Below are 26,668 nucleotides of genomic sequence, written 5' to 3'. Positions count from 1 at the left end.
TCAAATGCCTTTTCAGAGTCCTGTGAGATCAGTGCCATTTCGGTGCATATTTTATTGAACTAGAGAATGTGAGCAAATGATTACAGATGAGCAGTTAAAGGGTGATGTGGGACAAATTATACCTCAACCGGGTGTATCACGGATGGTAAAACAACTTCATGACTTTGGTCAATACTTTGGCCAATATCTTAACATCAACATTGGTAAGGGAGAAAGACTTATAATTCGCACAGTACAGATGGTCCTTCTCAGGCTTGAGGAGCAGGGGAATTCTAGGTTTATTCAAATCTGGTATGGGGTGTCCCATCTGACATTTCTCTAAAACCTTAGATGACAAGGGGACCATTTGCTGCTCATTCATTTTATAGAATTTAGCTGAGCAACCCTCTACCCAAGGTGCTTTGCAAGTGGTAAGGTCATCCATTATTTTTCCAATTTCCTCTTTCGTCGTGTCCTCTTCTAACTGTTGGGCATTTCATGGGACACCTTGGGCAGGTGCTGTTCTGAAAGAAAATGTTCTTCTGGTATGGTCCCCGGATGTTTAGATAAATATAGGGTCTTATAAAAGTTATGAAAAACTGAAAGTATATACGTTGCATGGGTGATTAGTTGCTGCTGGTTGGCCTTGTTTGCTACAATAGTGGGATTTGCCTCTTGCTGCCTCAACTGGTGGGCCACCCTTTTCTCCTCTTTCATAATGACGTTATTAGAAGCGGAAAAGAGATTTTTCTGTTTTTGAGGTAAATGCACTATTGAGCTCATATTTTGTCTTTAGAAGCACGCGTAGCTGTCCGGATAGGTCCTTTTTTAATGCTTCGTTAACATTTCAACTTTCTGCTCCAACGATTTCTGAGTCGCCTCTGCTTTCTGCCTGTGCTGTGCAGAGTCCTGCATTATCATGCCTGCGTGCTTGCCTTGTCTGCTGCCCATAACATAAGGGGGAAAGACACTGAGGCCCATATTTATACTTTTTTAGCGCCGCATTTGCGTCGCTTTTTGACGCAAAAGCGGCGCAAACTTACAAAATACAATTGCATTTTGTAAGTTTGTGCTGCTTTTGCGTCAAAAAGCAGCGCTAATAGGGTGCTAAAAAAGTATAAATATGGGCCTGAGTACTCAGGGCCATATTTATGGCAAAGTGGCGCAGCGCAGTAGGTCACCTTGCTGCATTGCCCTACGTCACTGGGAAAGGGCAGGAATGTGCCGTACTTAAGGCATTTAGCTCATTCTTGTCCTTTTCCCCTGCTCTGGCGCATACTGGGCTGCGTAGCGCCAATGCAGGAACCCTTGTGCCGTGCCGCAAGGGTGCCTGTGTTGCATGCAGGATTTTTGTTGTGCAGGAAGGGACACCTTCTGTACAAAAACAACTCTTAGAGGCATATTTTTCTTTCTAAGTGTGCTGCAGAATGAACGATGAAGTAGCAGAGAAATAAAGATATTTCTCCTTGTTACGCCTCTCCTAAGGAGGCGTATCGGTTTGACGCACTCCCAGGTTTGGTGAATCTGGGATTCCGTTAAAACCAGGGGGGTTGTGTGTAAACACCCATTCAACACCCATGGAACGCCTCCCTTGAGCAAAGTCCTGCAACTGAACGACTTGCGCTGCATTGCATTACTCCAGGTTTTTGAAGCCATGATTTAGAGGTTACCATCATGCGTGTGCCACCTTGTGTGGTGCAAGCATGATGCAAAGCTCCCATAAATATGGCCCTCAGTTTCTACTAGGGACGTAGAAAGCATCTCATGTAAGTGCTCTTTATCTGTAGGAGGTTTGTACCGCAAGGAGTCAAAGTGCCATTATCTTAAGGATGTTTAATTCGGCCTAGGGTGATGGGAATCCATATCGAGCATAATCTGAGGTATTATTGAGGAAAATACCACTGTTGGTCATGTGACTCGGCAGAGAGGGCATCACTGATATATAATCCATTTGGGATCTTGTACAATACGTGCAAGAATTAAAGGTATGGTCTATTTCTGCTTCTTGCGTAAATGTCTATATCTGGCATGGTGTACCGTTGGGTGGTCTGAATTATCCAGCAGCAAGTCCATTACTAGGCTCCTCTTATTAACACTATAGCAAGAGACAGGGGGATAAGAATTCTATCAATTGCTTTAAAAAGGCCCATCTTGTCCTCACCTTTTACCTCTAATGAGGTAGCCCTCATATGTACAGGACTGGTCTGGCAGTACACCAAACTAGGCTTTGTCTATGAAGGATGTATGCATCTGAGGGGAAGGTGGTCCAACTTAATGTACAAAAATGTCCAAAGACCTGAACTGTGCTAGGCTGGCGTTGCACGTTATTTGTGACATTAACAAAATATTAGTGCACTTGAGGCAGACCTTCTATCACACCTGAACATAGTTTTCACCACCACCAACCACTGAACATCAAAGTGTTTCCTCTGACCTGACTCCTTATATCCAAAATGAGGAAGGTATCCCTTCTGAACGGATGTAGTCTGGCGGTTGGATGTGTTTCCTACTGGAGGTTTCCACGCCTGCTAGTTCGAGGTGGACTGTTGCCTTGGTGAGCGGGGTCATTACTGATTTTCATCACGCATGCCTTTGTCTACAGTGGCCTCGTGGGTAAAAAATGGGTGAAAAATGATGGACTGGAATGTGGCCTGAGCCACCTCCAGTGGCTGAGATTAATGCAACATTCCATCCATCACCTTGTTAGAGCCCCGTTTTGGGCCTGTCACCTGATACAATATAGATCCCCAGGGAGCGAGTATGCTATCTGACCTCGCACAATGTATGTTCTCCCGGACAGGTGACCCTCTGCAGTCACACAATCAGTACATTTCTGGGTAGAGCGCCTGAGCAACGTTTTCAAGTTCACCAACACCCCTCAACCTCAAATAGGTCTTGATTTGACAGTTTTTTTTTCTGACAAGACTTTGATGTATTTTTTTTTTATATTTACTTTTGCAGTTTTATAAGCGCAAAATTGGCCCATGGGCATGTGTTTCATTTGACCGCGGAGGTCAGCCAAACACCAACCGACCAAAACAACATTGGAGTGCCCACCGCTGAACAATGTCTTCTCAGCCTTTTAACTGGAGAGATGTGTTTCGGCGGTTTCTGTAATTACAGGTATTTTTACTGTTTGGACTCCTGGGGGGTGCATCGAGGGCCAGAGAGGGTGACAGGGGTGTGACTGTAGCTGTGAAGCGAGGCCCGTGCATGGGGCGTGTATGCGGACCCTCGCCAAGGAGGGAAGCCCCTGGGGCTCACCGCAGAGACTGAGGCCCCCTGTGTGGAGGCGGGGTGGAGGGGTGGTGTGACGCTCTTCGGGGAGATGTGCCTTTGTGACGCATCCTTTGGCCTGTGACCTGCAGTTTAGATAATGGGCCCCCATTCAGGGGTGGGCGTAGGCTACACCTGAGAGTGGGGTATTGAATGCAAACAGAGCAGGGCATTAATTAGCATGTGAAGAGACACCCCCTCCGGCGCAGCAGTCAAGCCAAGGAATGGGCGGGGGTCCTATCATGGGCATTGATGAGGTTAACCTCAGGGTGGGGCCTTAATTGGGAATAATGGACTGAACTTCAGTTTCAAAACCTGTTCTTTTGGTACCAGAACAGCATGTGGACATTTGCCCTGTCCACTATTTCCCACACACCGTACCCGCCTCTCCCCCAACCACCTGGGGTCCAGGCTTGTCCCCGACGAGTAGTTCAGAAACACGGCTGATAAAACCGGGTAAAATCAACAACAGCAGAGAGACAAACAAGCTACGTCATAAGTGTTTAAAACTGTCCAAACTATGTCACAGCAAAAATGAAGCAGAAATGTTGAAAATGAATAGAGGAATTTTTACTCAAACTCCTAAAAGTTCAATTTTCTCGCCTTTCCAGGATCTCAGAAAATGAACAAACGTCATGTACTGTTCTATAAAAAAAAAGTGAAAACTTCATCTGTGACTTTTCTAATGTATTGTCAACCGCGGACCTCGCCATCACACACACACAGTGCCTTTCTTTAATAACCAGAGAACCAGGGATTGAAAATTCACGAAAAAGGTGCATCTAACCAATTAGAGACACAGCTACCCACAGGAATGTGAATGGGGCACCATGATTCGGTCCCATGTGTCTGAAACCCTTGGGTTAGGATCCCATGGCTAGAACCTTAAGGTGTGGCATCCAAAACCAAACCTTAAGATGCACCTTTTCCAAATAAGCTCTGAGGGCGTATATTAGTGTGGAGTTGCTATTGAAAATCTCAGGTTTCTTGAGAATCACTCACAAGTGGAATTTCACAAACATATGCCGTTATGATGGATGTAATTCCACCACTTGGTTCATCTCCAGAGTTAGCACTTCCTCCAAAATCAGAGGAATTTCCACTAAACACTCTCCCCATGTCTAAATCAGGACCTAATATTCTGCTGCAAGTCATTGTACCCTTGAGATTCTCCTTCCAGTGGCTGGAACCATGAGGTTCCGCATCTAGAAACTAAAATTCAGTGATTCTGCCTCCAATTACTAAAAGGGTGAAGTTCTTCCTCCAGGGACCAGAGCACTGAGGTATCTATACCTGTGACTAGGACCCTTAGAAACTCCCTCCAGCAACTACTATAGATCTAGGAGACCACATCAACAGGCCAGAACCATGAAGGTAGGTTGCCACTGATTATTACCCTGATTCCCTTACCCACACACTAGGACCCTGAGATTGTGTCTCTAATTACTAGAACCTTGATGATCTGCTTCTAGAGTTGGGAACCTTGAAATTCCTCCCCTGTGGATAACATGCCCATGTTCTGCCACTAATTGCTAAAATCTTTAAATTCTGCATCCATTTACTGTAAACTCTGTGTTTCTGCTTCCAGATACCAGGAGCCCAAGCCTGTCCCTCCAAAGACACCTATCCAGAAGAGATTCCACCAGCAAAGACCAGATCCCTGACATTCTAACAGGAGAGCCTTGGGGTACTGCTTCTAATGACCAAAACAAGCAAACTTGAAATTTACCACGTTGTGGAAAAGCCTTCAAGTCATCACCAGTGGCTCAAGTACTGGGCTACTGTCTCCAGAGACCAGAACCCTAAAATACAACAATGAGACAATAAAGCACTTAGGTCCCACTTGCAGAGACCAGAACCCTCTAGTGTCTATTGTTATGACCAACATGAGTAGCCCTGTAAACATGTCTCAGACCTGCCACTATAGTGTTTGTGTGTGCAGTTTTAACCTGCCATTTCAACCTGGCAAGTGCACCCACTTTCCAGGCCCAAACCTTCTCTTTTACTATATGTAAGTAATACCTACGTTAGGCCCAAGGCAGCCCCATGGGCAGGGTGCAGTGTATTTAAAACGTAGAACATGTACTGGTGTGTTTTATATGTCCTGATAGTGAAATACTGCTAAATTCTTTGTTTACTATTGCATGGCCTGTTTCTCCCATAGGGTAACATTGGGATTGCCGTGAAATATCTTTAAGTGTAATTTCCAATTGGGAGTAGATAGAGATATGGAGTTTGGGTCTCTGAACTCACAATTCAAAAATACATCTTTTGGTGAAGTTGGTTTTTGAATTGTAGGTTTGAAAATGCCACTTTTACAAAGTGTGCATTTTCTTGCTTAACCATTCTGTGCCTTTGCCTAGCTGTGAAATAGACGTCTGGGTCAGCATGACAGTTGGGATGTTTGTGAATTCACTCTAGACAGTCACACAAAGGGAGCTGAGGTGTGCCCTGCATATACTGATGGGTCTTTCTGAGCTAGAGTGGTGGGAGGAGCTGACACTTGCACCTGAATAGGGCTGTCTCTGTCCTTACCCAAAGCAGTATTCAACCCCCTGGAGTGTGTCCAGGGCCTGGACAGGAAAGATAGGGTCTTGTGCACTACAAAAAGTTCTCTTTGAGGTTTGCCTACTTCAAAGAGAAAAATGGGTTTCTGTACTGGACCTCTGACCTCACAAAGTTAGAACACTTCTGGAATGAGGACATTCTGCCAGGAGGAAGAGCTGGATGCTGTAGGAGGGACTTCCACTCTGCTTGTTGCTTTGTTATGCCGGCCTGCTGCTTACTGCTTCTGTTCTTGGAGTGAAAGAACTTGACTTTGCTCTCTACATCCTGCTCTCCAAGATTCTCCAAGGGCTTGAGTTGAGCTTGCCTCCTGTTAAGAAGTCTCAGGGACCTCAAAGACTTCATCTGCCTGCACCTGGGCTCCTCTGCTAAGAGCCCTGTCCTGTCAAGTGGTGCCAAATCCAGTCTAGGCCCTGGAAGGAGGTTTTTGGTGCTACAGGAAGAAAATCCACGCATCAACTCACTGCGTCATTCCGAATTGACACATCGCTGCAAGAGTTCAATGTATTGGCACTGCCTGCACCATAGTGAGGCCCATGCTTGATGCAGCAACCACAGGTTTTCTGCCCAGGCCCCTGCTTTCCGTTGCAGCATGTCAGAGGAACCACCAATGCGTGTGTTTCGAGCACTGCACCACTGAAGTCGGTGACACACCGCTCTGACTCCGAAGCAGCACCTTTTTCATCACTGTGAGTTTGATGCATCATGACTTGACTTCCGAGGCATCATCAACGCATCCTCCCTGGGTGCCATTTTCTTCATCAAGACCACACCGCAGTAAGGAACTGGTGCTTCGTGCCGCAAATGACGCATCACCTCTCCTGTGAGAGTAAGGAACTGATGCATCACCTCTCCTGCAACAGTAAGGAACCAACGCATCTCTGGCTCTTTCAACACATCACTGCCCCTGTGGATCACATTGTCTTTGACGCATCTTAGATACCTTGCCTGAGTTTGGCGCTTCATTGACTTCAAGGAACTACAATTGCATTTAATCTTTTAAAAGTGATATCTTTACTTGTGTATGTTGGATTTTTGTAATTTCAGTGTTGTTTTACTCATATAAATATTGAATATTTAATATTGAATGAAGCAAGCTGTTATTGTTTAGTTAATTAAAACCAATACAATAAAATCACCAATAAACGATTATTTTAATTAAAAAAACTTTGTCAGTGCCTTTCATTGAAAAAAGAATAATCAACAATAAAACAGTGCCAAATGGAGAGAGTTAGTTATTTCTGTCATCTCAGAAAATGGAGGCTACTGTGACAATAGTGTGAAGTACTAGTGCGAAGATGTACAGTTACAATTATATCAATAGTTCGGCACTTACCAGAAAGTCCTAGATGATGTTAACAGTCGAACCGTACTTTGCTTCTAGGCGTGACCCAATATATAGCTGGGCAGGCTGGGCACTATGATGCTTTTATGCAAGGACACGTACTGTGTTACTTATATTAGTCCCCATACAGTCTAAGCCCTTTCTAACGCTATTTAAGCAGGACTACCCCGGCTTCTGGAGTATCAACTAATGGCCCTCCATACAGGAAACTAAAGGGCTAGTGCAAAAATGTACAGTTATAGTTACGTCAATAAACTCAACAATTTTCTGAAAAAAAAGCTAGATAACACTAGTAATCATACAGTACCTTGCTTCCAGGCATAAATTAACGCATAGCCAGGCGGGTCAGGCACTATAATGCCCTGGGAAAGAACACATACTGTGTCGCTTGTGTTAATGCCCATAATTCCAAACTCGTTTCTACTGCTATTTAAGTGGAACTGTGCCACCTTCTGAATTATCAGCTAATGGCCCTTAGTATTGCGTTCTAGCCACTCCCGCAGACAGGGAGAGCAGCCGTCTAATTACGGTAATATATTTTTCGCATCTGGCCAAGACCCAAGCAGGTAAATGTGAGAAGCAGATGTTTGATGCTTCCAGGCTTGAACACGCCCTGAAGGCCAGGGCAACTGGTTTAATTAGCTATCTCCTCTGAGGTTCTAAAGGGGGCAGCAACAAAGAGGATGTAGTCAGGATTCCTGCTGGTAGGAGCAGAGCCTACAAGCTTTTTTAACTTTGTGAGTGGACCAAGAAGGATTAAAGACTGATTGGCAGTGCCAATGTGCATATATAGAGAACCTGTGGAAGGGTTTCTGCATTTATTGACTTTACAAGATGTGGCTGTGGACGCCCAACCAGGTTAAAGCCGGTACTGCAGATACGGTTTGACGATCGATAAGTCTCATTCCCTCGAGATTTCCTTTAATAATCTATCGATTGTTGTTTTCCAGGTATTATATGGAACGCTTTCAGCCAGCTGAATAGAGTCTCCCACCTTGGATGTCTTCAGCATGTTATTTACTTGTGTATGCCAAGGATTGCATGAAGTTTCAAAGATAAATTAAATTTTAACAGTAGCATATTTGCCTTCCTGACACTGATGTAATATTTCAAGATAGACGCTTGGCAGTCTAATTTCTGAGACACTAAATCCAGCTCTAATCTTAGCCTGGAGTATCATACGTAATTTGGTTGTTGTAAGATTTTCTTGTATGCCCTGCAGTGCACTTGTTCCAAATTTGCATCTAGGGTTCCAAGTTATGCAAAGTGGCCATATTTCAGGGCGGTAAGGAGAGTCGCCTTTGTTATCCTCAATATTGGGGCTGCTGATGCACTTTTTAGTTGTTTGTTAATTTGGGCGAGCTCATATGAAACTGCATCAGACTTGTTTTTAATTGTGCTTATCTGTATCCCTGCCAAGTTGTTTTCACTGAACCATACACTAAGGTAGTTGTACTTCCTGGCAGTGCTGATACACTGACTTCAAAGTCCCCGGGTCGTTTTCTTTTTATTTTTGTACTTTCCACATATGACTACCGTCTTTTTTCTATTTACTTGAAGCTGATTGTCATTTAAATGCATTCAGAGCGTTTAGTGCCCGCTGTAAGCCAATTCTTGTGCAGTCTATTATCACAATATTATCAGCGTATTGGATGATTTGAAGCTTGGTGGAACCTATCTTCAGTGGGATCAATCCACTAGCTTCCAACCTTTTCCATAAATCGGCTTTGTACAGGTTAAACAGCAGAGGGGCCAGAACACACCCCTGCTTTAGGCCCCTGTTGGTTTCGATTCTATGAGTCATTGTATTGGGACCTACAGTCACTCAAACCCATGTATCTGAGTAAAGTGAGATAATGGCACTTAGGAGCTGTGTAGGAATACCCCATGCAGCCAGCTTCCTCCATAAAATTGCTTGGTCGACCCTGTCGAATGTCGCACTATAATCCACAAAACAGCAGAACAAAGGAAGCTTTGGCAGCTTCCTGTCTGAAAAACTATAGTGGTATGATATTGTCCACTATTGATGCCCTGCATCTGAAGCCAGGTTGAAAAACTGCAAGATATGATGCTCCTGGGCCCAAACCTCCAATTGGTCCAACAGTATGCTGGCGTACATTTTTGCCTCTACATCCAAGAGAGCTATTAAGCAATAGTTGGAGGCAACTGTACGATCCCCCTTTTTATAGATTGCACAATGGGTGTACCCTCTCCAGGAGTCCGTCACTGTAGCCAACTGGAAAGCACTATTGAGGAGCAGAGACAACCTCTTTACCCAATCTGCTGAGGAGCATATGAACAGGGACACTGGCAGACTGCTGGGACCTGGCACTTCATGATGTTTTCTATCTTCCGGGAGGAGATGCGTTTGGGACTTGCATGTTTTAATTTGTCAGAACACAACTGACTGCTCAGGCCCAGGGGCTGTGTTGTTCTCTGGTCCTCCTTTAACCTCCCTAATGGTCACTATATTGGGGGGAGGAGGGGAGGTTGAGGTCATCTCATTCCACTTACCGGTCATGCCTGGAACTACCGGGTTTACCGTGTATAAATTTGTAACTTTATCACAAAGTGAGTGGGGGTTGTGAAGGATGAATCTCTATTAGCCTATTTTGGTTAAGAGTGGAAATGCACACGGGACCTACCTGGATGTACTGATAGGTAAATCCCTGTAGAGGAGAGGCGGTTAGCCGCAAGCCTGGGAACATGCGAAGAGGAGTTGCCCCTTAAAGTCACACTTACTCCACAGGCGGCATCTCGCTGGATGACCTAAGCGTCTTCCATCCCAGCTGCTTTGCTCCCAAGCAGCTGGCCCTGTGTGCATTTTAATATATTTGCTCACTGAGTAGCACTCCCTACTAGCCTCGTAAATATTAGGGATCCCTGACCCTGAAGAATGCCTCAGACCGTTCACGGCTCTTAGAGTGGGCAGGAACATGTTGGACCCATTTTCTCTCTAAGACATTTTGAATCATTATATTCGAATATGTCTCTAATTGTTCCTTTGAATCTTACCAACAAACACCTCCATTAAAGTACTACACCAAATAGGTGATTTGTTAGATAATTTTAGCATCTTTTTCAATCTTTCAACTGGATCCCTGGATTTATCCAGACAGATACATTTCAGCACTCCCTCAGAGTTAATTTAACAACCAGTCCTCCCAGGTAGTATCATCTTACCTGGGTGGGGCTAGGTGGTCATATGATGAAGCATGACACTATAATGTGTGTGAGACACCGAGGCCCGTATTTATACTTTTTTAGCGCCGCATTTGCGTTGTTTTTTTGACGCAAAAACGGCGCAAACTTGCAAAATACCATTGCATTTTGTAGGTTTGCGCCGTTTTGCGTCAAAAAGCGGCGCAAATGCGGCGCTAAAAAAAGTATAAATACGGGCCCTAGTCCGTAAAGGAAACTCCCTTATCCACTTCTCAATTCACTTAACTGCTACTCGGGTGTCCCATGTCCATGTAGGAGACAGACAAACCTGCTTTCCACTCTTAACCAAAATAGGCTAATAGAGATTGGTCCTTCACATCCCCCACACACTTTGTGGTAAAGTTGCTTATGTACGGGAGTTCATGTGTGGTTGATATACTCCCAATTCTCTCCTCCTGTGTTTTAATCGTGTATAAATTTGTGCCATGTGTGACCCAAGCAGCCTCTGAAACACCATTCTCCCTTGGGACACTAGGGCCCGTATTTATACTTTTTGACGCTAAACTGCGCTAACGCAGTTTAGCGTCCAAAATTTTTGCGCCGGCTAACGCCATTCTGAAGCGCCATGCGGGCGCCGTATTTATTGAATGGCGTTAGCCGGCGCAAGCAGACCGGCGCTGCCTGGTGTGCGTGGAAAAAAAACACGTACACCAGGCAGCGCCGGCGTTGGGAAAAATGGCGCTAGGGCGTCTTAAAAATGGTGCAAGTCAGGTTGACGCAAAAAATCGCCTCCACCCGATTTGCGCCATTTTTAACGACGCCCAGACGCCATTTACATGACTCCTGTCTTAGTAAAGACAGGAGTCATGCCCCCTTGCCCAATGGCCATGCCCAGGGGACTTATGTCCCCTGGGCATGGTCATTGGGCATTGTGGCATGTAGGGGGGCACAAATCCGGCCCCTCTATGCCAAAAAAATATATAAAAAAAAAAACAATTATACTTACCTGAACTTACCTGAATGTCCCTGGGGTGGGTCCCTCCAGCCTTGGGTGTCCTCCTGGGGTGGGCAAGGGTGGCAGGGGGGGTCCCTGGGGTCATTTTGAGCCCACAGGTCCCTTAACGCCTGCCCTGACCCAGGCGTTAAAAAGAGGCGCAAATGCGGGGTTTTTTGACCCGACCACTCCCGGGCGTGATTTTTGCCCGGGAGTATAAATACGACGCATTTGCGCCGCTGTCATTTTTTGGGACGGGAACGCCTACCTTGCATCTCATTAACGCAAGGAAGGCGTTCACGCAAAAAAATTACGCTCTTTACTCATACTTTGGCGCTAGACGCGTCTACCGCCAAAGTATAAATATGGCGTTAGTTTTGCGCCGAATTTGCGTTGAAAAAAACGACGCATATTTGGCGCAAACGGAGTATAAATATGCCCCCTATGGTTCTTCAACTCTTTTACATGTTCCCAGAAACGCGCATGATTTGGGTCCTTTAGTAATTGAAATAAAATGTCCCATTCTTTTTTATCCTTTGCTACCTTGCACTTCCAGGTTATTTTCTTAGGAGTTCATCTGTTGTTTTTATCTGGGCTGCAGTGCCATTTGTTCATTTTTGTTATACTTCCGCTGTGCTCTGCAAAGTTCCCGTCTTGCCCTAACAACAGCTTTGTCAATTTTGTGGAGCTATACTTCTGGCCATCCCAGGTCTGAGTAGATGAGGGACCTCAGATCTCTTGTAAGAGAGATATGAGGTCATCCACGATCTTCTCCCAGCACTTGAAGATTGAGTTTGTTTCAAGGGGCTGGTTGTTTCACCAAGAGGCTATACAAGATGAATATTCTTGTCTCCATTTGATTCTTCTCACTAAATGTGCCTTCTCTGTACCTCTTGATGCATCCACTAAAATGATCTTTTCTGGAGGTTGGACATGGTGATCTATGATGGATTTTAACAGGTTACGATCACTCTCCATCCTTTCAGAGACTTCAAAGTGAGCCAACCGCAAGGCCAGACTCTCTGACAGAAACACATAGTCAATAGTTGAGCCCACTTTATAGGTATTGGGTATGCACAGTCCTTTGATTTTATCAGATTCTCCTGTTGAGAAGATATTAATGTGTAGGATGCCAAGAAGTCCTGAATAGATTGCCGCCCTCTGTCTTGTGAGATGACTTCTGGAAGGCCCCCTAGGCAGCTGACATTGAAATCTCCCAACATTATTATTTCGTGTCCAGGGTGGTAAAGCATAAGGGATTCCAAACTATCCAGCAAGCCCAGAATTGTTGCTAGCTTTAGTTTTTTTGGAGTGTTTATATAGCAGTTAACCACTATAAAGTCCGCTTTTTTGCAATAAATCTTCAGGCCTATAATGGTGACTACTTGAGCCACACTTCTGTCGATTGGAAGATTGGTTGCCGCCAGATTGGCTGAGTGCTTAATAAAGATGAATAGACTACTGGATGGGCGGCCAAAGATGCTTGGTTGTGTTGCTTACAAGAAGATCTCATAATACCATGGCAGATAAGAGGGAACAAGTTCCCAGGTTTCTTAAAATATATTATACCATTTGAGACCAAGTAGGCCAGGACTTTATCATGCGCCTGATGACAGCCACGTTCCACATCAGGATTGACAGTGATTTCATGATCGCAGGGAATGAGGGGTGGGACCTCCTGCAAGGCGAGGAACTGTGCCTCTGATCGCCAGATACGTAACACTCCTGCTCCCTCCACTGACTGTGCCAAACTATGTGAGTGTCTGGGTGCACCTCTATCTGGTTGTGCATGCAGACAATTGTTAAGGCCTGTGAAGCCTCCGGGTTGGAAATTCAACATTTCTTGCCCCTGCTTGAGCCCCTTAGGTTGCTTTTTGGAGTATCCCTGGAGCTTGTGTTTAGTAAAATGTACGGGTATTTTACTGGGGGATGTATATGGAAATCAATGCCCCACCCTGCGAACGTTGTTCTTTTGGTTCATACTGCGGCTCACTGTACAGTTCTTTTCTGGCTTGTTTTTGTGACTTCCCCAGTGGAGTTTAGGTAGGGCAGCTCAAACATAGCCCAGTCCAAATCTTCTGAGGCTATACCCTTGAGTGCTGGAACATGTCTGAAGAGACCCCCTATTTAAGGTATCCAATAGGCCTTTTGGAGCATAATGTGGAATAAAGAGTAATTCCAGGGCGTCCTGCCCAGCTGCTTCACTCGATGCGTGTCTGGTGGGTGACGATGCCTTTCGAGCCCCCAGCTGACTGCTGTAGGATAATCTGCTGGGATCTCAAATCTGTAAAAGGGTGTCCATCCTGGGAGGGACACTGTGGTTTGGACTCGTCCCTGGGCCATTAGGCATTTCCCTGCTGCTCATATTGGTGTTTGGCCCTAGGGCCTCTGCAGGCTGTTGAGTTTGCGCAGTACGTGAACCAACATGCTCAGCTGGCTGTACCATTTGGGCACTACCTGGACTTGAATGCTCCGTTGAGCTCTCACCAATTGGTGAGGCTACTACCATTGTCGCCACTTTCGCTTCTGAGAGCTTCCAGTCGAATTAAGTTCCCTGATCAAGAAGATAAATATTGGCTATTTTTCTAAAATGGTGTGGAGTACTTATGTGGTGTTTTCACCATGTTACTCTGTGTGTGTGTGTGTGTGTGTGTGTGTCTGTACAAATAGTTTACACATTGCCTCTGAGATAAGCCTGACTGCTTGATCCAAGCTTCCAAGGAGGTGAGCAGAGGTTATCTTGGTTGTGTGGCTTCCTTACCCTGACTAGAGTGAGGGTCCCTACTTGGAAAGGGTGCAAACCACTGCCAACTAGATACCCCACATATAACATTATTTTAAACTAATGGGCAGCGAAGGGGGCGGGCACCACAATCCACGTCGAGCGGAACCTCCAATTAAAACAGAAAGACTGTGGGTTCAAATGGAGCAGGATGCTCAATGTAATGCGGGTGGTCTGCTCAAGAACCTGTTTACATAAAGGGTTAGTGGATGCTGAGTGGTCTGTCTGAAGAACCTGTATTCAAAGAGTTAGTGAGTGCTGGGTGGTCTGTCCCAAGAACCTCTTTTCATCAAGGGTTAATGAGTGCTGGGTGGTCTGTCTCAAGAACCTCTTTTCATAGAGTGTTGGTGAGTGCTGGGTGGTCTGTCTTACAAACTTGTTTTCATAAAGCGTTAATGAGTGCTGGGTGGTCTGTCTCAAGAACCTGTTTTCATAGAGGGTTGGTGAGTGCGGAATCAAATGTCTCGAGAGCCTCTTTTCATGGAGGGTTGGTGAGTGCAGGGTGGTCTGTCTCAAGAACCTGTTTTCATAGAGATTTGGTGAGTGCTGGGTGGTCTGTGTTTCAAGAACCTGTTTTCATAGAGGGCTGGTGAGTGCTGGGTGGCCTGTTTCAAGAATCTGTTTTCATAGAGGGCTGGTGAGTGCTGGGTGGTCTGTCTCGAGAACCTCTTTTCATAGAGTGTTGGTGAGTGCTGGGTGGTCTGTCTCACAAACTTGTTTTCATAAAGGGTTAACGAGTACTGGGTGGTCTGCCTCAAAAACCTCTTTTCATAGAGGGTTGGTTGGTGAGCACTGGGTGTTCTGTCTCAAGAACCTGTTTTCATAGAGGGTTGGTGAGAACACATCTCTCAACACCCGAAGACCCTCCCCTGGCAACCGGTCGAGAAGCGCATCACCTTCAAGCTTCTCACCCACACATACAAGGCCATAAACAGTGCAGGACCAGCCTACCTGAACCAACTGGTCTCCTTCCACACCCCCGCCAGATCCCTCCACTCCGCTCAGTTGGCCCTGGCCACCGTCCCTCGCATCTGCAAAACCACTGCCGGAAGACGACTTTTACCTACTCTGCAGCAAAGAGCTGGAACAACGCCCCCCCTGCACCTCCGACAAAGCCCGTCGCTCACCATCTTCAGGAAGAACATCAAGTCATGGTTCTTCGGATGAGGCCCCTTCCCCCCCCAGCACCTTGAGACCCTCACTGGTGAGTAGCCGCTTTACAAATATTGATTGATTGAGTGCTGGGTGGTCTATCTCAAGAACCTATTCATAGAGGGTTAGTGAGTGCTGTGTGGGCTGTCTAAAGACCCTCTTTTCAGAGAGGGTTATTGGATGTCTCTGCAGTGGCCCTCCCTGGCTGTGTCCTCCATTTGAGAGGTGCGGCTCTGTTGTACTGTCCCTTGAGGGCCACCCTCTCAGGCGTGCATGTGTTTTTGGGGGCCCAGAGGTAGGGGACCAGGTGTCCCAGGTTTTTCACCAGCTGTCCCGGCAGGCTTATGTCCCGGTTTGCAGAGGGAGACTGAGAAGAGTGAAGCACTTTTTTGGTGTTCAAAAGCAGGGCTGGCCAGCAGTTTTTACAAGCAAGCAATTTAATTCACAGGTATGTTGCTGCTTTTTAAAAATTACATTTCATTTTCTTAGTGTCTCTTTTGCGTTTGATGAGAGCTGTCCTCATCCGACTTTCTCTTGCTGTAAAATGCAGTCCTTCTTCTAGTTTTGCAAAATGTCCGTGTTTTGGTGCTCGAGCACTGGTCGCCTTACTCAGAGGGGAGGTTGTGTTGCTCCGTCTAAAGAGAGGGACCGTCAGGTGCTGAGCGATGGGTGTGTTGGGGGTATGCCACGCCCGGGGGCGGGGCTTAACCTCATCTGAATCCAGTGCGGATTTTGCACCCCACCCCAGTAGACTTTAAGAGGCTGATGCGCGGGGTGTGCCACATTCAAAGGATTGTGGCTGCAGAGGAAAACAAGCGCGTCAGAAGGGTCTAGGTAAGTCCCGAGTGCAGGTGCGTGTGAGGGCAGGGACTAGTGGTGGGTGTTGAGGGCGGATTTAATCGAATTTACCATAGAGAGCGGGGGCAGAGGGTAGTGGGCGACTTAGGGGACAGACCGGGCTGATTTAAAATGGGTGAAGAAGGATTTTTTTTTAACATACTCGGTTCAGGGAGCATCGAGGACGTGTCTGTGGGTCGAAGGACGTCTTAACACACCGTGAGTGCTCTGGGCGAGAGGGGTGCTTGTGTAAGATGGGTACTTACGGGGTGTTGTTCAGACCGAATCTGTATCTAGAGCGCGAGGTGTGTATGGGTTTTTTATTATTTTTTAAATCAAAATTGTTTCCCCAGTTTAAACAATAACTTCTTGCACGTTTCGTGGCGACCCGTGAGTTGAAAAGGAAGACGTGCCTCGCCTGCACTAGGGCTATCAATTTATCTTGGATTTGTTTTTCATAAATTTCCTTTCGCGTGCAGTTACTCCTAGGTGAAAGGCCCCGGCTGCTCTTCCCTCTCCCTTCGCTAGAACCCCAGGGGTCTGGCTGAGGGTGAACCCCGGTGCGTGTTCACGAGCACCTGCACCTCACCATGCCCGGTGAACGGAAAGTTTTTTTTTTTTTGTTTTCCCGTCCACACTACAGCCCTGGAGTACTCCAAAGAGGTCCGCCGCACTTGTTACTTGCATGGGTCACGTTTCTAGAACACCCTCGTGTTTTTTGCCCCCGAACGAGCCCCTTTGCGTGTCCCCGTTTTACTTCTCCCTGCGGCTCTGTTATTAAGCGCTGCGTTTTGTGTATGTGATCTCGAAGCGCTGGAACAGGCGCCTTTTTTCGTGGATTACGGTTGAGGTTCTTAACTGAAGCGCAGGTGAACTGCCCCGTCAGCCGAGGACGTAACTGGGATACTTGCCAGTGCTTAACTTGTGCTGAGCATCGGTACTTATTTTTGAGAGTCGGCGCTTATTCTTCTGTCTCAAGCATTTGCTGCGAGCAAAAGACAAGTATGGGGACGGGGCAAAACGAAAAAGCGTCACAATGGGAGAACGCTGCAAGAGTGAGCTGAAGGGGCAGAGAGTGGCTTTAGATGGATTAAAGAGGCCCGAGATGGCGTCAGGATTACGCTGCCTCAGTATCCCGTGTTTGCACACTTAATTGCAGCTGGCTCTTGTTTAAGAGGGCGGCTTTGGTCACCGGCACGTTTTTCTTTACAAATTAAGCATTGATCCTCGCAGGGAAGTAGCTTGGGCGGTCGGGGGTGTGCGGGGGAGTTCAGTGGTTCCGACCATCACGCTGGCATATGCTGTACAAATACATTATACGGGACCTGGGCGGACGAGGAATCCTTAAGGGAGTTGGTGTAGGGAAAACAGACTCTTTTAAATTAAACATTTTTGGAGTCTGTTAGAGGGATGTGAGGGCGTCGATCAGTCAGTAAGACTACGGGGAGTGATTGTCAGATTTCCCAATAATCGGGCTGGAATATAATGTTTCAATACGACAAGGGGGGGGGGGGGATTTAAGGCGCAGTGGAAGGGCTTGCAGATTGGTGGGAATACTAAGAGAAAGAATAATCGGTACAATAAGGAGCTATCACAGTTAATGGGTAGTTTCCATATTTAAAGTGGCCACACAAGTGCGCAGCCTGATACTGTTGGGGGGGGGGGGGGGGGATTTGTGTCTCAAATGGGAGCCTTTGTTTCTCCTGAATGGTAGCCACGGGTGTTTCATAGAGGCTATTGATAGGGCTGCGGACTATTGTCCCAGCCTCCTGCTGGGCGCAGTCAGGTGCCCAGCTCTACCTGTAAACTTGGTTTGGGCGGGGCATTGTTTGGGGGTGCTGAATAGGCGTCTGCAGTAGTAACCCCCTGTGGGAGTACGGTGTACCTATGAAGGGCGCTGCTCTTGCAGTGTGGTTATACGTGACTGGTCCTGGGCAGGCGCCCGGGCCAGGCATCCGGTGACACCGGAGCGTCAGGTCTGGGGGAGCAGCATTCCTCCCAGGGCCGGCTTGGTGACATATTTGGGATGTTTATCTGGAGATCGCATGCAGATCTCCCTGATATGGGGGTCACTGGGGAGTCACGTGAACATGGGTGGGGCGCGGCCCAGGTCTGCTGGGGTCACCACCTAGGTTTTTCGTGTTGGGGGGGGGGGGGGGTTACTATTAGCCAGCAGTTCTTGCTTGCAAGGAGGCTTTTAGTAGAATGTTCTAAGCGATAAATGGGGAACGTATTATTAAAATGTAACCATTTCAGTTTCCATTGCTATGTAGTGCTGTTTACACTGGCCCACACTTCTTGGCGGTGCATCTGCCAGTCTCCAGGGATTTTCGGGTGGGAGGGTGTATTGTGGGGTGCTATAAAGCAGCTTTTCGCACCAATTACTCGTGTTTTCTTTCTCTAGGAGCGCTGAGCAGAGATGGCAGGGAAAGGGTCGCCAAGTCTTGTCGCTTTCCTCGTCTTGGGCAATGTCGTCATCCTGGTAAGGAATGTACTTGGTAAGATGGGGGGGGGCTGAATGCCAGCTTCCTAGTTGTCCATGAGGCACATTTCGGGTGCCTTTGGTACCCCCCCCCCCCATGCTGTTAGCGCTGCTGTGAAGCGAGTTGTTACATTCGGCCTTTAGGTCACGTTGTGGCCATCTGAGAGGTGGTCTGGCGTGCACCAAGTAAGTTGTTACTCAGTTTACGAAGCTCACTGAAGTTCTGCTTCCACCAGCGTCTGGATGTGTAATAGGCATCTGCAGTCGGCCACTGGAATGATGCAATTTGCGCATAATTACTTAATCAAAATGTAGATTAACAAAATTGTTTCTAGCTCAGACAGTTCAAACATTACTAAAAATGCAGCTCACGCATCGTCACTCAGTGGAGGGTTCTTTGCAAAGTTACGTTTTTGTTAATTGCTATATTTGGGTGCTAAACTGGTAGTAATGAGTCAACAATGTTAACAAGTTTGAAAATTAAAAAATGAAGTAATACTGCCTCTGCCACATAATTTGCATTTTCGTGCCACATAAATTTCTCGCCATATCACAATCTGCCTTGGCCATGCCTAAAGTGAACTCTTTGCTACCCGCACATGGGGTTGAGCAGGCAATTTTCGTTGGCTGCCATCTTTTACTGTCTTGCAATGCTACTTTTATCTGTTAAAACTCGCTATTTTAATTTGGGGGGCCATTTACTGTTACATTTTCTGTACTATTACATATCTAGATGGAGTGTGCTGTACTCCACTTCTCAAGTCTGGTCAAAGGTGTACCAAAAACGAATGAACATTGCTTTCCTCAACCTCACCTTTTTCTAAAGTGTGGGACGTGGAAATAACTTATAATTCTAGTGTAAATGCATGTCTCGCGAGTCTCCAGCTAGGCCATCCTCGGCTACTGGCCGAGTAGAAGGTGATTGTGGCCTTGCTTCTATTTCCAGATGTGCGGATTGGCGCTGTTCGCTGAAACAATATGGGCAACTACTGACCCATACAAGGTGTACCCGATGCTGGGTGTGACCGGGAAGGATGACGTATTTGCCGGTGGATGGATCGCGATCTTCTGTGGCTTCTCGTTCTTCTTGCTGGGCGTCTACGGTGTCGTTGCAACGTTGCGGGGCAGTCGCACCATGGTCATGGCTGTAAGTATGCAGGCTGGGGTGTCCTAGCGCCCATCGTGCCCGGGGGAGGATGTGGGCCGTGCATGCTCCTTCCTCATTCACTGCTTCCACTCGAGGTTCACCTGGGTCTCGCTTGTACTCCCATCTGCTTTGTCAGGAGTCACGGCTGTACCGCAAGAACCTTGTGTTCTGCATTCTTAAATGCTAGTTTTTTTTAGCTCCCACACATTCTAGGCTTTTCCGTTATTGCTCTAATTTACAAGGGATGCTTCAGTGATGTCCCAATGGCTCCCTAACTACCCCATGTACCCTTCCGATTTTTAAATTGTTTTTTTACCTTGTCATTCTCATTTGTACCACGTGCTGCTGCCTCTTGCTTACCTACCTCCTTTGTCCGCAGTATTTGGTCCTGATGCTGATCGTCTACATCTTTGAGACTGCCTCCTGCATCACATCGTTCACACACCGGGACTACGTAAGTGCATAATCCCTACCATTGTGGGTAATACGAATTAGATTCTTAGTGCAGTGTTTCTAGTGAGACTACAGCGCCATGGTGGTTGGGCTAAGGGTGCTGCATAAGAATGACTTTCCGACTCAGACTCCTGTCCTCATCCCTTTCCATTGAGCATCACATGCTTAAAAGTAGCATAAATCTGATATCTACTACCAGGTTTAGATTCAGGGGCCTGTGCATATGGAGAACTGAGTAATGGGGAGGGGGGACTGGAGCAAATGGGTTAGTGTTGGTTAAACAGGTCTTATTAGCTGACACTAAGCACGTAAACTTTATGACCTTCAGTTAGATCTATTGTAAATGTATAAAGTTCACATATTGATAGCTACCCTTTAGTTGAACGCTGGTTAATGATTTAATTGTTAGTACTCTTGCCAATAGCAGTTAATTTCACCAGTCCAAGCAGGAATCGCTATGCTACAAATTAGTTGTCGTACCTACTAACTGGATAAGTGAGTAGTTATGACCGAGAGTAGGGCTGCACCTGAACTCGGGTGGTAAGTGGCTGACATCAAGGAAATACGCCTTCCTGTAAATAGGAATTATGATCTATGCCAAACTGTGATAACGTTTGGTCTTCATTTGGTTTCTGCTTTTTTCTCCAATAGATGATTAACTCCAACGTTATATTAAAGCAAATGTTGCGCTTTTACTCAACTGAAGAGGCACAAGGCAAACAACTGACCAGGCTTTGGAACAGCATCATGATGGATGTAAGTTGATGAGGAATGGGGTGGCGTCATAGGCCTGTCGAGCATAGCCTCTTCACTCTATACATTTCCTGCTCTGCAACCTTTCCTTTGCTTAAAGCCCCTCCAAATGACCAAAATCTAGGTTTCTACTACGATGTAGAACTTCCAGGGTCTATCCTATTGGATTTCTGGTGTCCAGATACTGGACACATTTGTTAATGGTACGTTATTTTGCACTTTGTGTTCAGTCAAAGGTGGCAGGCACTTGCTGAAACTCTTGCTTGACTCTATAATCATTACTGGATGATCCCCCCCCGTTGAATTTCTTGTATGTTACCGTCTTTCCTAGTGATAGATACGGAAGTTATGGAGCAGTTGGTGCTTTTGGTGTGTTGTATTGATCACCAAATCCTTTGTTAATGAACGCACTTTTTCTCATTGAATGGTTTCTCGTCGTTTTTTTTTTTTTTTTTGTTGGTAAATCAAGCAAGGCCCCAAACCAACCCCTGCACATTCTGGACTAACTTTGTGCTGCCTGTGTGCTTCCCTGAGGCTGAAGCCTGCAAGTTCTCCTGCAATTCTAGTTGCTCCAAAGCCTTAGTTTCTCGCACCCCCAAGTTTGGGGGGGGGGGGGGAGCAGTGAAAGCTTTAAGGTTATGTTGCACTTCGCCTAATCATCATAACTACGATCTAAGGGGATTTGTGGCTGCAAACTGGGCTCTACACCATGGACATGTCACTTATACCCTTGTCATGGGTAGTTACTGGCCCCTATAACTACCTACACCACCGAATCTTTATTAGTTTTGATTTAACCACATATCCTCTCTTGCTAAATGCTGTGTTTTTGGAAAATAAAGTTTCCCATGAAATCTGGTTGCATATCTTACTGATCAAGTTATACTTATTGGTGGTCAGAGTGGAATTCAGTGTCTATTGGTGTTTGTGCCTCAGCATCTGTAGAGATCTCTGTACCATTGACTCGATGCAGTGGCTTGCAGAGCAAGAACATCATTGTGCTGTTCACCCTAATCACGTTCCAGGTCTGACGAGTATTCCGCACACATGGTAATCTGTGACCCTCTTTTCTTTTTACAGAAAGAGTGTTGCGGGTTCAACGGCCCAGTTGACTGGATCGCCTACAGCTCCTCATTCCGCACTACATACAACGAGTCTTACGCTCCCTGGCCCTACATGTGCTGCAAAAGAGATAGCAACTTTGCAATAATCAACACAGAAGGCTGCCGCGTTGGCTACATGGACTACATTAACTCAAAGGTAATGTCCACCAGTCCGAAGTTACTGCATTGATACAGAAATGGTGGATGTGAGCGGGGCTGGCTTTAGGGGGTGGTGACTGGTGGGGCTGAGTGGGTGCTGACCTCAAGGGGGTGCTGTGACTATCAATAATTTACAAATTAAAAGCACCTGAAGGAGAGTTCCATGTGCTGTCAGAACCCAAAATGTCAAGATAACTTGTGAGCAGTGTTTCTGACAGATCAGAGTTTTGTTCAGTGGCAGTTTTGACTCTCCATATAGTAGCGCAGATGGTTTATGCTTGCTGTAAAGAACAGATCTTTCTGTGGATAGTTGAGTGGATTAGTAAAGCTGGCCTTTAGAATTGAGTTTAAACAATGTATGTGGAGCTGTGGAGGGATGAGGAGCGCATTGCTCGGTAGTGCAGGAATGTGTGGAGGTGGGGGTGGAGAGGAGTCTCCTCCGAAGATTGTCGCACGGGGCACCACGGTGCTAAAGCCGGACCTGGGTGAGGGTGCCATGCAGGTAGTCTGTCGGACTCTGAGGTGTAGCGGCAAGGGTTTGAGAAGCAGTTCAGAGAGTGAGCAGGTATGGCTGCAGTTCGGCATTTAACGTCATGTTTTTTTCTTCCTCATCAGGGTTGCTCAGATTACATTGTTCACGCTATAAATAGCTACACCTGGGGCATCTCCTGGTTCGGCTTCGCAATACTCATGTGGACGGTAAGGATGCCACTTGTGACCATCTCTGATAGTCCCTTTTGAAACTTACTTTATATTTCTCAATGTTGGGAAGTGTAAGAGCTGTATGTTGGAGTCTTGGGGGGTGGGGGGGGGGGTGTTTAAGAGGTGAATGAAGGTCTGGAATGGGAAACCTCTCAAGGTTGGGGTGTGAAGGAAGTGCATTGAGGATGCCGAACCTGATTGGCTAATGTTGTATGGCAACATCACTGATGGGCATTAGTCATGGCTGCCTGACCACTAACTAGTTGGCCAAACCTTGCCTACATGTTACTCCTTCATGGTCATACCAGGGCTTTGCAGTCTATGGAAGTCTAGCAGCATAATGCTGCCTAGGTTTGGCTGGTAGCTTTATTGCTAGTGATGAGAGAATGCTTAAAATTGTAATTTCGGTTGGACAGGAACATGCATCTCGTATGACACAGCTCCTGTAACTAGATAATTGGAGGTAACCTGCTTCTGTCAAACTTGGTGGAACCCCCAAGCAGTGAAAAGGATTCTACATATCGATTTACCAGCACAATTTACTGATGTAGTAAAATTCAGTAGCCCGAAAGGCTTCAATTAAAAGTTCACCCCTCTTACCTTATTAGCGATTGTTAGGTCCTTCGTTCTAATTTTTCAAAATGAGTATCCATAATAATGGAAAACTTAAAATGATTATTGTTAAGACCTTAATTCTGCGTGAAACCTCTTAAATTATGCAGTGCTAGTAAAGTTTCAATCTTACTGAGACCCACTGACGGTCCATGGAGAATTAAGCTTCATTATTTGTAACTTTTTTTTTGTTTTTTTTCCCCAAAGGCAAGCAGCCTTTTCCAACTCAATGAAACTTTACATTACTCAAGGTCCGTTTGTTGGACACGTTAAACGGATGTTCCTTGGTATGCCTTAATGGGCACTGCAGATGACCCACTGCGTAGCCAAGGAAACCTGATTTGATGATTTATGCACTGAACTCCTGTGTGTAGCTCACTCTGTCCCTTAACACAAATGTGTTCTATGTACCTTTAGTTGGTCTAAAGGCAAATACAATGTTTATTGTGAGGACTTTGGTTGCTGACTGAATGGACAAGCTGTCCAGCTAGGTCTAGGATCCTCCATTCCCCGCCCTGAGCTGGGGCTGAACAGTGTAAATTGTGAGTTGAATCTGGACCCTAGTGATTCCTAGTTACTGCTGCTCCCATGTGGATGAGTCTTTAAACTTGGGAGGGATATACCTGTGCAATAGGCTAGATGAATGTGCTATGTTCCAAGGTACTATTTGTGATGGTCTGGGTGCAACTTAATGCTGATAATCCCAGACTTTGTTGGCTGTGTGAAGATTTTGGTCTTCAAAATTAGAAGCATTGGTAGCAATTTGTCCAGGTGGTGTGTTTTTTTTTTTTTTTTATTTTTTTATTGCAGCAGGTTCTGAATACTTGGAGTGGGAAAGTGTCATGGTTGCTAAGCACGCCATAATTTGTGGTATAGAATGGCTTCTAAGGGGAAATCTGTGGTGCCAGTTTGGGTGGGGAGGCGAAGAGTGGGATTGGGGGTATATGAATACATGAACTAACTTAAGGGAAGCGATCTCTATATGATGACTTGACCTGCACACAACCCCCCCATCCATATGGAAGCACTTAATACTAACTGGGTGCAAGCCGATGATACTCTGGTGCAGTGTGTGGGGCCAATTTATCATTTTTTATATATATTTACTTTTTGACATGCAAATTTAGTTAGTATAGCCCTTCTGCTCACCTAGAATGGCATGTTTGTAATTTTAACTTGTATACAATGATTAGTGCATGATCCCTGTACCACACTAACTGCTGTAGCGCTGGCCATGTCGGTTGATCTTCATGACGCTTTAAACAGCTGCTATTTATTTTTCTCCAGCTCCTTGTGATGCTTGCTGAGATGCTTTACTATACCCAACTCTGAGAAGGTCAATGGATGAACTCTTCCTCGAATCTCGCCGCTCTGGACCTGTGAAATGATCTTGTGACCTGCTGTGTGGTTTTGGAGTGGTGGTGACCATCTGAAAAGCCCTGCTTTCACGTCATTGTGGCCAAATACCCCCCTCCCCCACTGGACTAAATTCTCTCCTTCGCTGCCACCCGGCCAAAACCTGTACAGTATATTTGTATTTTAAAGGCTGACCCTGGAAGTGACTTTATTCATTTTAATATGCTGCTGTGGACTAGTGAAGGTCCTGGGCTGAGAGCTGTGCAGGTCTGTGAAGCCAGGAGTACCTCCTTGAGACTGCCTAAAACATGGGTAGATGCTCATGTGGCAGAATATGTACACATTTTGTTTGTATCTAAACTTTGTATATTCATGTTTCACTTAATAAATGTTTTTTCCTTAAGAGCTTGCTTTCAGAATTCCATTTGTGGATAATGGACAGGGTTTTTGGTGCAGGGGTGTCTGGACGTGTTCAGTTCTACATGGCATCCACCATTACTCCTGATTGTGCCTTCATTTTAACAAAACCACGAAGGCGAGCCTTGTTGACTGACCAGGCTCCTTCCTTGGACACTGAGCCCCAGGGTTAATTCCCTTAATTACTATGAAGCCTGTCTGTATACAGGGTGAGTAGTACTGGCTTTTCCATATTTATGTAGCTGACTGGTCAAACTTTCTAGGCTAATTCTCATTCTTTCCGCTATTTTACTGCTTCTGCTTGGGTTTTCTCTGTAGGTAGCTGTGTCAAGGGGTCCATGTGGATGTTAAACCATGCCTCTGCGTATCCCGCCCCAATACTTATATGTGCCAAGGTACCACCTTCCTCACGGCTGTATGCAGACAAACTTGCAATCTATCAATACCAGGATTGTTTTAACACTAGCACCACAATACAAAACACCCTGAATGTTTTCGCCCTTTGCACAAAAGCTGTTCCAGCTGTAATTGCAAAAGCTGGAGTATACCACCCCTGATAACTACTTTACCACTTGACAACCAACTGACAGCTATCCTCAGTCTGCGAAGCAATCGGTCACTAATGTCTCAAACAGCTTGTGCAGTCACCATTTTCATTCGGGCTCTGGTCGGCTACTTGATTACACAACCCCCCCCTTATACTGGGATTGGCGTGACATGTGAATAGCAAGAAGGGTAAGTTAGTAGACTTGTACATTTCTAGTCTCCTGTAGATTTAGGATGGGGTCTTGTCACTCACTGGTCAATTGCCCCTCCTTTTTCTTGCATGAATTGTGCAATGGGAATGACTGGTGTGGACCCAATAGGTTTGTTCTTGATACTGTACAGGTGGCTTAGTGACCGACCTGGATATGACCACAAACTTTAATTGGCTCTGGCATTTCGGAACAGTAGTACAGTTTTAAAGTGATTTATGAGCCCCGCATTACACGAGTGATTACACAAAAGGACTTTGAACTGAATGGCCTAATTTTCCGATTTGACCACAGGCCTGGATTTCAAGAGTGGCACTTCTGAAGCTCGGCCAGAGTGAAAGATTGTTTAGTATGTTTAAGGAGAGCCATGTTAAGCCGGGTCTAAATATGTGGCAATTTCTGGTTTTCACTCTTTGTATCCCTTCCTGAAAGGACGTGGGAGGAGTCTAAACAATGACCACTAATGATACAAAATGTCAATTCACCATTTCCACCTACCAAGTAAGGGAAAGATCTATTTTAAATGCCTACATACTGATGGGTAAACAAGTTGCATTCAGCAGACGTTTGGTCTTTGTAGTAGGAACACTCCAGTTCTGCAAACTGAACAAATGGTGAATTTGCAAGTTTAAAAGTC

At 45.9% G+C, this 26,668-nt stretch overlaps 1 protein-coding gene across 1 annotated transcript; it reads left to right on the top strand.

Annotated features, from left to right (window-relative positions):
- Positions 1 to 15,963: 15,963 nt before the first annotated feature.
- On the top strand, positions 15,964 to 25,262 carry UPK1A (uroplakin 1A). Its single transcript, XM_069201125.1, has 8 exons — positions 15,964 to 16,089; positions 18,497 to 18,574; positions 19,521 to 19,721; positions 20,101 to 20,175; positions 20,826 to 20,930; positions 22,008 to 22,187; positions 22,805 to 22,888; positions 24,791 to 25,262. Exons 2-8 carry the CDS (start codon positions 18,512 to 18,514, stop codon positions 24,833 to 24,835), a joined length of 753 nt encoding a protein of 250 aa, XP_069057226.1. The 5' UTR covers positions 15,964 to 16,089; positions 18,497 to 18,511; the 3' UTR covers positions 24,836 to 25,262.
- Positions 25,263 to 26,668: the final 1,406 nt, after the last annotated feature.

The sequence above is a fragment of the Pleurodeles waltl genome, chromosome 7 (assembly GCF_031143425.1).
Source record: "Pleurodeles waltl isolate 20211129_DDA chromosome 7, aPleWal1.hap1.20221129, whole genome shotgun sequence".
NCBI lineage: Eukaryota > Metazoa > Chordata > Amphibia > Caudata > Salamandridae > Pleurodeles > Pleurodeles waltl.
The sequence above is the reverse complement of the archived record's forward strand: the minus strand, read 5'-3'. Positions and strand labels throughout refer to the sequence as shown.

Bases quoted from the DNA above. Each gene is read 5' to 3' on its own strand.
- UPK1A (XM_069201125.1), top strand. From the start codon at position 18,512: ATGGCAGGGAAAGGGTCGCCAAGTCTTGTCGCTTTCCTCGTCTTGGGC. The intron at 22,188-22,804 runs GTAATGTCCACC...CTTCCTCATCAG, and splicing joins TGGACTACATTAACTCAAAG to GGTTGCTCAGATTACATTGT. The intron at 22,889-24,790 runs GTAAGGATGCCA...ATTTTTCTCCAG, and splicing joins TCGCAATACTCATGTGGACG to CTCCTTGTGATGCTTGCTGA.